The sequence below is a fragment of the Pagrus major genome, chromosome 5 (genome assembly GCF_040436345.1).
Source record: "Pagrus major chromosome 5, Pma_NU_1.0".
Classification (NCBI taxonomy): domain Eukaryota; kingdom Metazoa; phylum Chordata; class Actinopteri; order Spariformes; family Sparidae; genus Pagrus; species Pagrus major.
In genome coordinates, this window is record NC_133219.1 from 31,267,413 (window position 1) to 31,280,729 (window position 13,317).

General features: G+C 42.1%; 1 protein-coding gene across 1 annotated transcript in view; it reads right to left on the bottom strand.

Moving 5' to 3' along the window:
• Positions 1–591: 591 nt before the first annotated feature.
• Positions 592–13,317, bottom strand: part of sema6a (sema domain, transmembrane domain (TM), and cytoplasmic domain, (semaphorin) 6A) — a 67,913-nt gene continuing 55,187 nt past the window's right edge. The window contains exon 18 of the mRNA XM_073467066.1: positions 592–4,924. Within this exon, the coding sequence (XP_073323167.1) occupies positions 3,765–4,924 (1,160 nt within the window). The 3' untranslated portion in view covers positions 592–3,764. The remainder of the gene's footprint in view (positions 4,925–13,317) is intronic.

Genomic DNA, 13,317 nt, shown 5'->3' on the forward strand with positions numbered 1-13,317 from the left:
TGCCTTCAGAATATATTTGAGTTTATTGATTTCCTATATGGGATTAAATGGTTTACCCCAAACCTGCACTACAATTATGAACTCCTAATGCCTCTGTGGACGATTATGTATTATAGTTTAAAGGGAGATTTAGAGTGCATTCTGTACCAATCCGCCAACACAAAGCTGCCCCCGATCTCCATCAAATTGTTTGCTTCATTTAACCGAGAGGATCGATAGCGTAACAGAGTGCAGGGCTCTTCCCTCTGCTCGTAGAAACCCTCACTTATTAGATATGAAGTTAAAGAAACCATTTTCACTTCAGTTCAAAGTACTTTAATCCACTTAGATGTGCTTTGTATCAGAATCTTATGCTGAAGAAAAGTTTCTCAGATCTCGAGGGGTTGGCGGTGGTTGTAGTTGAGGTTATACAAGTACAATATTTTTCTCTCTCAGTTGAAAGAACGTTCAGAAAGAACCGGTGGAAAAACTCCGGCTTGGTTTTCAAAATTCAACAATAAAAGCAGTTCCTAGTATAGCGATAACCACCTCAGGCAAAGAAACAAGTGAAGAAGTCAAGGACATATCACAGTCTTCATGACAAGAATTTTATTTTCTTTTTTTTTTTTTTAATTACATTTTGCATTAAATTAAAGAGTTTTTTTCTTTACAACATACATTAAGCTGTGAATCAGATGTTAAGGAAGTGAAGAGAGTAGGGCAAAAAACTTTGTGACGTCACAATATCTTACAAGCTTACAAAGTTCAAAAGGTTGAGAAGTTGAGAAGAGAGTCGATTTGCATCTAATAGCAGTGTATTATAACAAGGGTGAGAGACAAAAAAGGCACACACCAAAGAACCTCACTGTCCACAGCAGCCTTCACAGTCAAACCCAATCCAGTCTTGAAAAGGTTCAAACCCCGCTCGGTACTGGATGTTACAGAATCTTAAACGCACCCACAGCTAAAACGACCTTCTGACCTCGACATGTTTTATTGTTCACATTCGGTGTGGACACGGAGTCGGCACAACTGAACATTTCCAGACAAGAAATATTTAGTTGTAGATCAGGGAAAGTTGCTGGTTCATGCGCTCCTCAAGGTGTAAACAGGGCCTTGTAGTGGCCAGTAACTAGTCTACAAAGCAGTGGTATTCTGAAAGTCTGGAGTAAACATACGCCTTCAGACCAATCTTGGGCCTTTTGCACTTTGAAGATCATATCTCTCTGTCTCAACCGACCCCAGATCTTGTATCTGAAGTGGCAGCTTCTTCCCGACCTCACCTGTCGCTCATGACCTCGTCATTTGCAACCAAACCCTGCGAGCATCTACGCGCACACGTTAGTTTGGTCACAGATCCTACACGTCCTCCTCACATTAGCTGTGGATTGAGACATAGTTGGCTTTCCTCCATTGAGAAACAGAAAATTGCTTGATATCAAGAAAACTTTTACCTATCTACACATACGACACTAAGGGAGTGCTCCATTGATTTAAGTGTTTGGAGGGGGGGAGGGGTGATCAATAAAAATCCTTAAGTAAAAAAGCAAATAAAAGAGATCAGATTAGTCAAACTCTCCGCCATTCATAAGGCCTTGATCATGAGAGTTAGTGAAGCAAAATAAAAACTCTAGACTTTATCAAACTGTGTTTTCTTACAAAAAGGGGTTAAATAAGGTTTTTAATATTGTTGTTTTAAAATGTCAGCTTCACAGGAACCAGCCTGTTTATGCAACTGCCTGCTGACTTTGAGTGTTACGATGCACACAAGGACTGTGTTAGTACACTGGGTGCTTATGTGTATCTCATACTGTACGTTTTGCTAGAGTTGACGTTGCATTTTTTATTATTGCAGTGCACCAGAGAGATACACCTACATTGGCCTTCTCAAGTAACAAATGTTAATTGCTCAGTTAATCAGTCAATCAACCACCACTCCAAACCAAGACAGCAAAAAAAAAAAAAAAAAAGTAAAAACAAATACCAGGACGTTTAAATTGTATAAAATATAAAATCAAAAAAACACTCACAACGTCTTCATCGACACTGCCAGCACAACATAAAGGGTTGCTTTAAGCGCATTAATGGCACAATCAGAAATGAACCACAAAGATGAGTGTGTGCGTGTGTGTGTGTGCGTGTGTGTGTTGTGTGTGTGTGTGTGTGTGTGAAAGAGACAGAAGAAGAAATCCTCCTTCCTCACATCCCTCTGGACTGTAAGTGTGTTATGTCTAGGGACCAGAATTACAACAATAACACCTACATTCTTTAATTGCATTTTTATCAAACCAGGGAAATATCATGACGTAAGAAAAATAAAAAAAATACTACAAGGAGACAAAGTTAACAGCTAGTAAAGAAAACATTGTCACTACTTTAGGGTGTAAGGCACAAATTTACATGTGGAAAAAGAAGCAGGCAATACAGATGTTTTTATAGTTTTCTTTTTCACCTGCTCGTCGAGAAAAGACGATACGGTCCCAAGATGGAGGCGTGGTTTGCCCCCGTTTTGCTTGCAACGTCTTCTTTTTGTATGTGTGTGTGTGTGTGTGTGTGTGTGTGTGTGTGTATGCAGATACTGTTGCTGCAGCTGCTTCTCTTATATTTGCAACATGCAACAGTGAGCTTCGATGGCACCGGTAAGCCAGCAACCAATCAGGACAAATGTTACTGACTCACACAAAACCACAGTGCTGATTGGAAGGGGGGTTATGCTCATTGGAGGAGTGAAAGGGTGAGATTCAGTAAGTCTTTTTTTTTTATGATTGGTCTAAAACAATGGAAATTCTGGTCCATGAAGTTAAAAGTCCCTGTCTGGCACAGTTTAAATAAATATCTCCTCCTCTTCATAGAGGTCACATATATCTCAAGCTGCTGGTCCCACTGAGCACACAGTAAGACCTAGTGGACCTTTAGTCATCAAGAAAAGTTCTACGGGCTCCAGTTTAATGACTTTAAATACGTTTTTTTTTTCTCACACTTGATTAATTAATATTAAAAGATCTCTTCTCTGTCCTCTCTCTCTCTGAGCCTAGAAAGTCAGTCTTTTTTTTTTTTCAAAAGCACTTCATAAAAATAAATACAACAAGCTATTAGTATTAACAGTCATGTGTTATTCAGTAACCAGTACAGTAGAAGGTTCCTCTGGTCCCGGCTTTCAGTCAAACCCAGGCAGGACTTGATTGCTGTAACACTGAGAGGCTTTTCACAGTTTCTCGCAGAAGTCAGGCAGCTGTCTGTCCTTTCAGTCCGAGCTCAGTCCCTCTGAGTGCTCGCTCGCTCGCTCAGATCTCCCAGTCCTCAAGGTACTGTACAACGATTATTCTCCAAATCCCCCGTGCTGTCTTCTTATGTGCTTTTACCAGCATGATAAAGTATCAAAGTCAAGTCCCAGTGGCCGAAGACACCACAAACAAAAGAGCCACCGCCTTGGATGCTACAGGGCGCCGTTAGTTGAAATATTCAGGACAGCATCATCCTCTTCTGTTTCAGTAGCACATGTTCCCATGTGTGTTTGCAGAGGAACTGGGAGGCAGCCAGAGCAAGAGCTCGATGACGGCAACAAATGACGACAACCATTTGTATAATATTTACATATTTATATAAAAAGAAAGTGTTTCCTTAAAAAAACTGTGTTGCATTTTCCACTGTACTGTACACCAAAAACAAACAAACAAAAACACTAAAAGGAGATGCAAGTTGTACAGTATTCCCTGTTTTTTCTCTTTCAGAAAATAACTTTCACTACTGTCCGTTCACATTGGACTGACTGGCTAACGAGCTGACTATGTGCAGGAGTCACTGGACTTGACTTTTGTCGAGAGTGAGACTACGGAGGGTTTGGGGGGGACATCAGGCTTGAGATATTTGATGCCCGTTCGAGGCAGTGAACCATAGGAGCTCATTCCAGGCTGCCGTGACAGAGATATGCCCTGTGCTGTCATTTGTATGGAGTCCACCCTCTGTGGTGCAGGGGGCGGAGTCTCCACGCGGTTGAAGCTGTGATGTCTCGCCAAATGGGAGGAGTTAGAGGAGTTGGTGTTGTGTTTCTTTAGGGCGGAGGATCCGCAAGCACCGGAAGCCGATCCTTTCCGGAGCCCGTAGACTGACGAGTGGACCTCCAGACGTTTGCCCATCTGTGGGACAGCTGGAGGGATAGTGAGAGAGGCCTCTCGTTGGGGCACACGTGGCGGCAGCACCCCATCTGGATCCACCATGGTGAGGTTGTGACAGGGGCTCTTGACTGTCTTGTACTCCAGAGTGGCCCCCTGGTCGTCCATGACACCGTGGCCCATGCTGAGGTCACTGTGGTGGGGCTGCTCCACGTACTCATGCTGGTATGACTGCTGATGCTGCTGCAGATGAGGCTGCAGCTGGTGCTGATGCTGTGGCAGAGGCAGGACTACCACGCTGGGAATGTGCCCCGGTGAGGCCCTCAGGGGCAGGTCTGAGATAACAGGGGAGCCCATCGGTGGCATGTCCTTGGTGCAGGCATTGATGAGGTTCTGGTTCCGCTCCCACTCCCGGCTGCCCCGGCTGGGCTTACGCCGCGGCTGCATGGGGGTGGATTCAGGCGTTGGCAGAGCAGCAAGGTCCAGGTGGTGCTGGTCTGCTTTTATCAGCATCTTCCCATTTGGTGTGAGTCTCCCATTGTGCATCAAAGGGGTGAGGATCGCCTCGGGCCGACCATCTTTGGCCTGCGTCTCAAACAGGCCCGTCAGCTTGGTCACACTGTTCATGGATCCCCGGCGGGAGTGGAGGTGGTGGCTGTCCTTTTCCTTGCGGCCTGTCAGGTCAATGTCCCGCCGGCGGTGGTCACAGACGCAGTAGACGATGATGCCAGAGAAGATGGCGCCCATGGCAAAGGCCAGGATGACAGCGATGGCCAACAAGGTCACAGGAACTAGCTGGTCACGACCCTTCTGGTAGCTCTCGCGGATCACACCTGCAGAGAGACGTGGAGATGACATTCAGACAAAAGAAAAGAGAGATGACACTGCTGCTGCTGCTGCTGCTGCTGCTGCTGGGAACTTGTTTCTTTGTTTCTAAGAAAAACAGCTGTAGGGAAAGATGCTTATTATAAGACTAACCAAAAAAAAAAAAAAAGGATATAGAATTTCAATAATTGAAATATATTTTCGTGGTAAAAAAGATTAGTTGTTTTAATTCATTTCATGAAAAACATGCAAATGAAGCCAGTGTTTATCCCATCATAAGGAACACCTATTCAGTACAGGCACAAATGGTTGCTTGAAGTAGCAACATTCAATATTTCCAGAAAATCCAATCTTAGACTGAGAATGTGTTTTGGAGGGGTGATTATGATTCACATTTTAAATCCCAGATAAACCCCTCCGCTGAAATGAAAAAAAGATATGAGCGCAGATAAAGGAGCCTGAAATATCCGAACCCTTTCTTCACATAGATGCAAATGGGAGACTTTTCATAAATCTTCATAAATGGATCCAATCTCATGAATCACAGAGAATACATTAAAAAGCCTCTGATTAGGCGCTAAATCCAATGAGCTGTGTCATCGATGTCTTATGAAAGCGGCACTTTCAAAGACTGGCAAAGACGCGCTGCGATACAGCCAAATAAAAGATAATTCAATAAAAGCAGCTATGGAGGATTCTGGCGGTGGGAGTGTGGGAGCAGCAGGTTGTGGGTGATAAAATGGGGTCAGCAATAATCTGCACACACGTACACACATGTGTGGACACCCCACCCCAAACACGCACACACACACGGATGATAACCTTCAGCCTGTTGATGAATGTAGACATCTAATGCAGCACTCTGCTCCTTGGGTTAAACACACCAGTCCACAGCAGAGAGATTTATAATGTGTTCTCACATGACCTGCAGCCAACACAGATCAGTTACCACAGACAGAGGATTAGGCAGGTGTGCTCTATCACGTAAAAAGCTCCCACAGAGCACCGCTGGTCTTGATAACGTGACTCAGTTACACGTGTGCACTGTGCTCATTGTGTCACACCGTGATGGTATATATTATTCACTGTACAGCTCATACAGGTGGAAGATCCTCGAAGCTCGCTGTGCGCGCTGTTTGTGTCCCGAGGAGGTCATAAAAACCTGGAGAATGTAAAAAAGATGGAAGCTCTCAGTCACTCTGAGTGATACAACAACCTGATATGTATGAACCTGTATGAATGGAATCCAGCTCACATAATCTATCATGCCAGTGTGCGTCTCTCCTGTGCTCCTGTGTGTTTACAGTGAATATATGTGCTAAAATGAGCACTGTGTGGGTGATATGGTTTGTATAACAGCTTTTAGAAATCGCAGACAGTTTCATTCACGAGGAATTTACATAAGAGTGGAAAGAATGGCTGAAAATGGCTGACTGTCTCTCTTTTTGTTTCACTTGCAAAAGATTTGCATTTTTTGAATCTTGTGCTTTAGTTTGCCTCGTTTGTCTCGTCTCTTCCTATTAAAAGCAAAGTATATTCTGAAAAGAAACATAAGATACTGTAAATACCTAAAGAAGATTTAATATATTTAAACACAACAGCTACTGTGCATTAGCAGTTGGGAACGTGACTAAAAATGCATTAGTATGAGCTGCAGACATCAAAATTCAACAACAGACGGTGATCAAAACAAGCATACTGTTGCAATTTGGTCTTTTCCCACAAATAACTTCTCATCTCTTGCGCTTCATCATAGCAGTGTTTCAATTTGCTCTGTAATTTACCAAAATAAGACGCCTCAAACTGAAGCGTAAGTTTGCAATAAATCTGTAAAATCCTGAAGGGGCCGGGTAGTCACGTTTAGGCTTTCCAGCTCCTCTCACCTAGGACGTACTCTGAGAATATCTTCTTTCTGCGTCACCTCAGCGAGACATAACGCAGACACAGAAACAACATGGTAATCTGTTCTCGTGGAACCGTAATCCAGACTCTCTTAAACTAACATCCATAATCCTCGCTCGCTGCAGTCATACTTCATTAGTCCAAAAACACCACTTTGAATCTGTCATCCCAGACGAAATAAAGCGAGTCTCTGCGTTAACTTTAAAGCTCAACCTGGATAAGGAAAAAAAAAAGCTCAGATCATTCCTCATTTATTGTTAAAACAGACTTCACTTTTCTCCTTAATAGAGTGCTGACAAGATGCAGCTCGGCCGTGCCTCATTTAGCGTCAAACAAAAGGTTAAAAGCGTCTTTTCTGGTTTCTTATCAAGGACGTGCCCTGCTGTGTAGATAGCACGAGAAGTGATGAGTGTTATCTGCGGCGAAGCATTAGGGTTTGACATGTGTTATGCTGTGGACTCGTGTGACCAAATGGCCCGCCCGCCTGACGAAACATCTGCTTCCCATCTCGTACTGCAACATCTGCGAACAAGAAAGACACTTCTCCTCGCCGCTATCTTTGACTTTCTTCTGCCCTTACTTAGATCTTTTGTTGCTACTTCTCTCCTTCACTCACAGAAACAATGAATCACTTCTCTGACTTTCTTCTTGTTTCGCAGTGTTTTCTTTCACACTGTTCAGCTCTCATGTGGTAAGTGTCCTATTCAGTGGAAAGTGGGAAGGCTGTAATTATAACCTCGTGGTCTTTGTGAGTTATCACCCTGTGGCAGAAGCGACAATGGTGACAGGTGAGAACTGCTGGGTTAAGGGTTTCTGCGAACAAAGAAGAAAAGGAAGAGGAACGTCGCTTCAACTGAGGAGAAGAGACCTGAAAAGCTCCCACTTGTCTAAGAAAATTCAAGTACAAGAATAAACAAATACCCTGGCAGATCTCTTGTTTTTCCTCTATAATCTTTGTTAAATGTAAATACGTTCATCTATCCCTCTCTACGGTGCTTACATGCTGAAAGAGCCAGTCAAAACTGTAATGAATTTTCATGACAGTGAATTTATTGGTGCTAAAGGTTAACTTTCTCCAGCCAGGGATTTGAATTTCACATGAATAACAAAGGAGGAGTGAAGCGGAGCCAAACGAGCGTCCATTCTGGTGAACTGCGGTGCCAGATCTTCTATTTCTGGTGCGGGAGCCGAGGTTAGAGCCCTATTTGACCTCACACTGCGGGTTCTTCCTGTACAACTCTTTTCATTCTTCTTCTCAGGTTTTCTCTCCTTCCATCCATCACTAACGTCTCTTTAACTCACACGCTCCTCCCGTTCGGTGTGTGTACTTAGCCCAAGGCCTCGGGTAAAACAGGGAAAGAAAGAGAAAGAGAGGAAACTTTGAAGACTTTTTTCATCTTTCATGTGAGGAATTGTTTCTCATCCTGACATCAAAGAGAATGGAAGTAGCCACAGAGGACACAGGAGGTGTCTCCGTCGGATCAGAGGACTTTCGGGGTTTTGAATGAAGGTGGCTCCGCAGCTCATTTTTTCAAGGCCTCTCTGCGATCTTGGCAAAAACTTTTCAAAACTTTCACAACGCGACCTTGAAAAAGTATCAAAGTGTTGCTAAAACCCGCAGATTTTCTACTTTAGTCTCATCTTGTTCGGGCTCTGACTATACAGTGACTTATAATCTTCTGGTTTCAACTCTTGCCGTGCCCCCGGAATGCCTCACAAGGCTTCCTGCAGTTCAACACTTCTCTCGGCAGCTGAATTGATTTGAATTTCACACCGCCTCGGGCCTCAACATTCAGATATTAAACACATATCTCAGATACTCAGATATTGCTCGCTGTCAAAACAGCCTGGGTCGGCAACACTGACTTGTAAATCAGAAACATTGTAATCTGCTGTGACTGGAACTTGTGAATGCTCTCTTTCTGTCTGTCTGACACACATAGACGCTCTTACTCTCTTTTTAATCTCTTCAGAAGCACCAACTGACTTAAGCCCACAGAGCTGCTCTTTGTGTTGGTGTTGGGGAAACTTCAAAGGTAGTTAAACATCACAGGGAGGTTACGGAGAGGGCTCTCACCTCTGACTCCAGGCCGCTGCACAAAGACGGCGTCTGCGAAATGATAAAAATCTTAATCAGACTTGACTGCACTCTTTGACGTGTCACTTGTTGAAAGTCGGAACAGAGGACCTTGTCGACTAATGGAGAGGAAGAGAAGATGAAGGATGAGGAGCAGAAGCTGTTCAGCGCCTCTGCCGTCACGAGAGCTTTAGAAACTTCTTATTTGCTTTCAGGGACTCGCTTGTTGTCACCTCTTAAAAAGGACATTGCTGTTTAGATGATGACAGCAATTCATTAAATTCTATTTAATCTCCTGTTCGGGTATAATCCCATTAAGTCTTGTGTATGTTTATATTCGAGAGGCACTTGCATTAATGGTGTTATTCAATATTAAAGCATTCATCAGACAATCGCGAGTTGGCGCGCGGCATACTGATGAGCCAGTTAAGATATAATTAAACCCTTAATTATATCGTTCTGCACCTCAGGTATTAACACTGATGTACTAACCTATCCACCTCCCTGCATACAAACTGTACAATTTAATACTCACAGGAAATCAGGCTAAATTACACATCCCTGGGAACATTTTTCACCAGGTGTTTGATGCCTTAAATTGACGCTTCTACTGTTTGTATTCATGAGTGATTGACTTGTTAAAAAAGCACTGCCCAGCATGAATAACGCAGCAAAAACAATTAATCCAATTATTTCTGAATGTCACTGATATCCCTGACAGCACAGGTTGACTGCAGACTATTTTTCTATAGCGGAAACTGCAGTTTGAACTCTTTTTTCTTTAATGTGAACTCCTGTTAATTACTTATCAATCCTGTGGAGTCACTGTTATATAAAGGGTGACCCATTCAAGTGTATTTAATATGCTCTGACTACTGAAAACGTGTGACAAGCTTGTGATTTTGTATGGATGACTGAAGTGCTAAGTGTGGTGTGATATGTGTTGAAATTCATCCAGTTTTAAATGCAGGCATAGATGATGAGTCCAAAATGTTTTAGTACACAAAAGGCCCTACGTAGTGCCACCAGAGAACAAAAGCCCAGCTTGTATCTACTCGATGCGCGGCTCACTCATGGACATCATGAACGTGGCCATTTAAATTCAGTTCAAAGCAGAATAATGACAGCTGAATGTGGGTTAGACAAGCTTCAAAAGCACAAAAGGATGAGCTGCTGTGATATGAGATTCAGTCTCTCATGGCCAAAAAGACAAAAGCAAAGCTTTTTGTAAGAACCAGCAATGGCAAGAGGTCCTTGCTGAAAAGCATAGCCAAAACATAAAAACGGAAAAGTAAGCAGCAAATGTGTGTAGAAAACAAAAGAGGTCTGAGAGAACAATGAGCTAATCAGTGGAGGAAATTATGGCTTATGGCTTGACGTCAGTGCGGGAAGTGCGTAACGCCGGGAAAACATCCAGTCCACTGTTTCGATTATGATTCACAATGAGCTGCGAATAATTTATCTGCCTCACAAAGGCCTATCACAATCTTTGGCCACTAAAAAACACTAAACCAGAACCCTGCTGTTAGTACAATATTGAAGGTGTTATAATGACAGGAATGCGAGTTAAAGGATTAGCCAATCAAAAAATGACTCTGCTGTTTTTTCCTCTTTGCTACAGTGCAGCTGTCCTGCCTTAAAGGACCACTTCACCAACTTTTAACCTAAATCCTATCATTCTTTTTTACAGGATTAACCTAAATCCTATCATTCTCCTGCAAGGACATACAGTATGAAACTACGAGCATTAAATTTCCCTCGCAGGCTCCTGGAAAACTTCAGCAGCCAAATGCATCATCTGACAGTGAGCAGAGTTCACGTTGAACTAAAGCGTCTATTACCTTACATCTTGTCGGCTCACCTCCAGGGGAGGGTAATTTGAAAGGAGAGATGTCTCCATTATCAGACAACCAAGAAATCCCTCTTTTTTCTCATTAGTGGTAGAAGAAATACAGCTGAAAGGTAATGTGTGATAGTTTTACACTGGACACATTTAAGAGAAATCCCCACTAAATGCTCTCTTGTTCCAGTTGGCACTGGTTGTTTGTTTTGGGTTAGTTTGCAGCGCTAATACTGGGATGAATTAGTGGTTAAACAGACCCTTCCAAACTACACAAGTTGGATTTTTGTGGGGTTTTTTTTAACAGTACAAGCGTTACTGTGCTGGCAAATTTGCCAGAAATCAAAAGTTAGAGTTCTGCTCTTGTAGGGGTGTGTGGCTGGATGGGGTCGAGGCGATACTGTGCTTTGTTAGAAAGTTTGACACCAGAATTTGGCTGTAAACACATTTATATTTATATTTTCTCTGCCACTATTGGACTTTACAGGTAAAAGTCATGATTGACATAGCATCCCCAATAACAATGGTGAAATGTTCCTTCCAGAAAGTGACTTTTCCACATGACAGAAAAGTATTCCTATGAGAGCGGGGGTCATACTCTCCCTCTATCACACCACCTTGGCACACAGGTGTCAGAGAGAGCTGCCTGCAGCTGAAAATAACCCTTGCAGAGCAGCTGTCAGACAGTTGGTATTACCATGAAATCCTGAAATGGAGGAAAATCACATCGCTCAATAAACTACAGAGGCTCTCGTCTAATGGTGAAGACATATCATCAAGTTTCTGTTTATCGAGATGTAAACACTGCATCTTCTTCACTCAGCTGACACTTGTGGAAACTCATCCTGTGAATTGAAATGAGTATGAGGAAAGAAAAAAAAAACATTTCACCAGACACCAGACGTTTATGTAATACCTAATTTGCTTTCCCAATTACATTCTGGTTAGAAGCGTAATTGCTACCTGGATTACATTCATTTTTTCTAGTGTAGGCGATGTTACATACACACTCATCAGCCAGTTCATTAGGTACACCTGTAATGTAATCCAATACAACAGCTCTGCCATGAATTCTAGTTTCTACGAAAACTCATTTCTCAGTTTTTAAGGTTGTAGTGGGCGGGTGTGGTGTACCAGATTGCACGAAATATTTAAATCACATCTCATTAAAATTCATTGCAATTCAGTTCGACACTGCTGCAAACTACAAGCTAAATAATAAACATGTAGTTGAATTAATTAATTAATTCAGTTTTGATTGGCACAGTCAGAGAGGTGTCTATGGGTTCAGGTTAAAGTAAACACTTCCTGTCTAGTGCTTCATGACTTTTTCAATCTTTAACCAAAACTGTTTTCTTTCCCTAACCTTAGCCAAATGTTTTGACCAACTTAAAGGATAACTTCACCCAAAAATGAAAGTCAGTCATTATCTGCTCGACCTCTGATGAGGTTTGCAGCGTTCTTGTAGCTGGGGACTGAAAGATAATTTAAAAAATGGCTCCCTCGAGTTCGTCTGGTGCAATCGAAGCCTCTCGAAGCTCCTGGAAAGACGTCATTCCTCAACGCATGGTCGAGCTCGTGCACCCACTTCAGACCAGGTGTGCGCTTTTAGCGTAGCAGCTACAGTAAAGATTTTGGCTTGAAAAAGGGCTTAAATAACGTCTTTTCAAATACATTTTTTCATACATTGAGTCTTGGATTATGCCAGACAAGCTGTCTTTATGGTTACCACTTCACTTGTTTAGGAGAATGCTGCAACGCTGTTTTGCTGCGAAGCTCAAGAAATGTTTTGTGAACTATGAAACTTCACATGTTTTCATCAGCATTAGGGTGAATGGATAGTGACTGAAGTTTAATTTTTGGGTGAACTTGTCCTTTAATATAACCCTCAAAAGACTTCAATTATGCGTTTGATGCTGTGAGGAGATATTCTAGGAAAATAAATAAAGTAACCTGTCAGGGGACATTTGCCGATATGATCAGTATGATCATTTTATGATTTCAGTGAGTTTGCCAAATACATCAATTAACAACCTCATTATATTGATAAAAAACTGTTTCAGGTGAGTCATTTCCTAATTATCCACTGCAAAAACTAAAAATCTTATCAAGTATATTTGTTTAATTTCTACTCAAAATATCTTATTACACCTAATTTAAGACACAAAGTAACATTTCAGTGAGATTTGGGGACAATTTTCCCTTGTACCACTGGCAGATTGTTATATTTTTCTTATTATAGGCAACAAATACCTTGTATTCATCACTATTTTTGAAGCGGAACTTTATCCAGTGAACTTTTTCCTTATAAAATTTTTAAAAGACAAGATTGCACCAGACACACTTGTAGATGTTTTATATTCAGCCCCACACTGATTCAGCCGAGATTAGTTGGGTTAGCTGGTTAGACATAAAAATACAGAGTGTTCAGGGTTGAAATTGTGGCCCAGTATGAAAACAAATGGCTGAGAGGGATAGAGAGAAACACTGTTGTTCACTCTGTGCAGCTGCAATATCTCACTACAGCTTATATCCTCTCTTTTCCCCCATTTCGTCCATTTGTTTGTTCAATCTACCTTCTA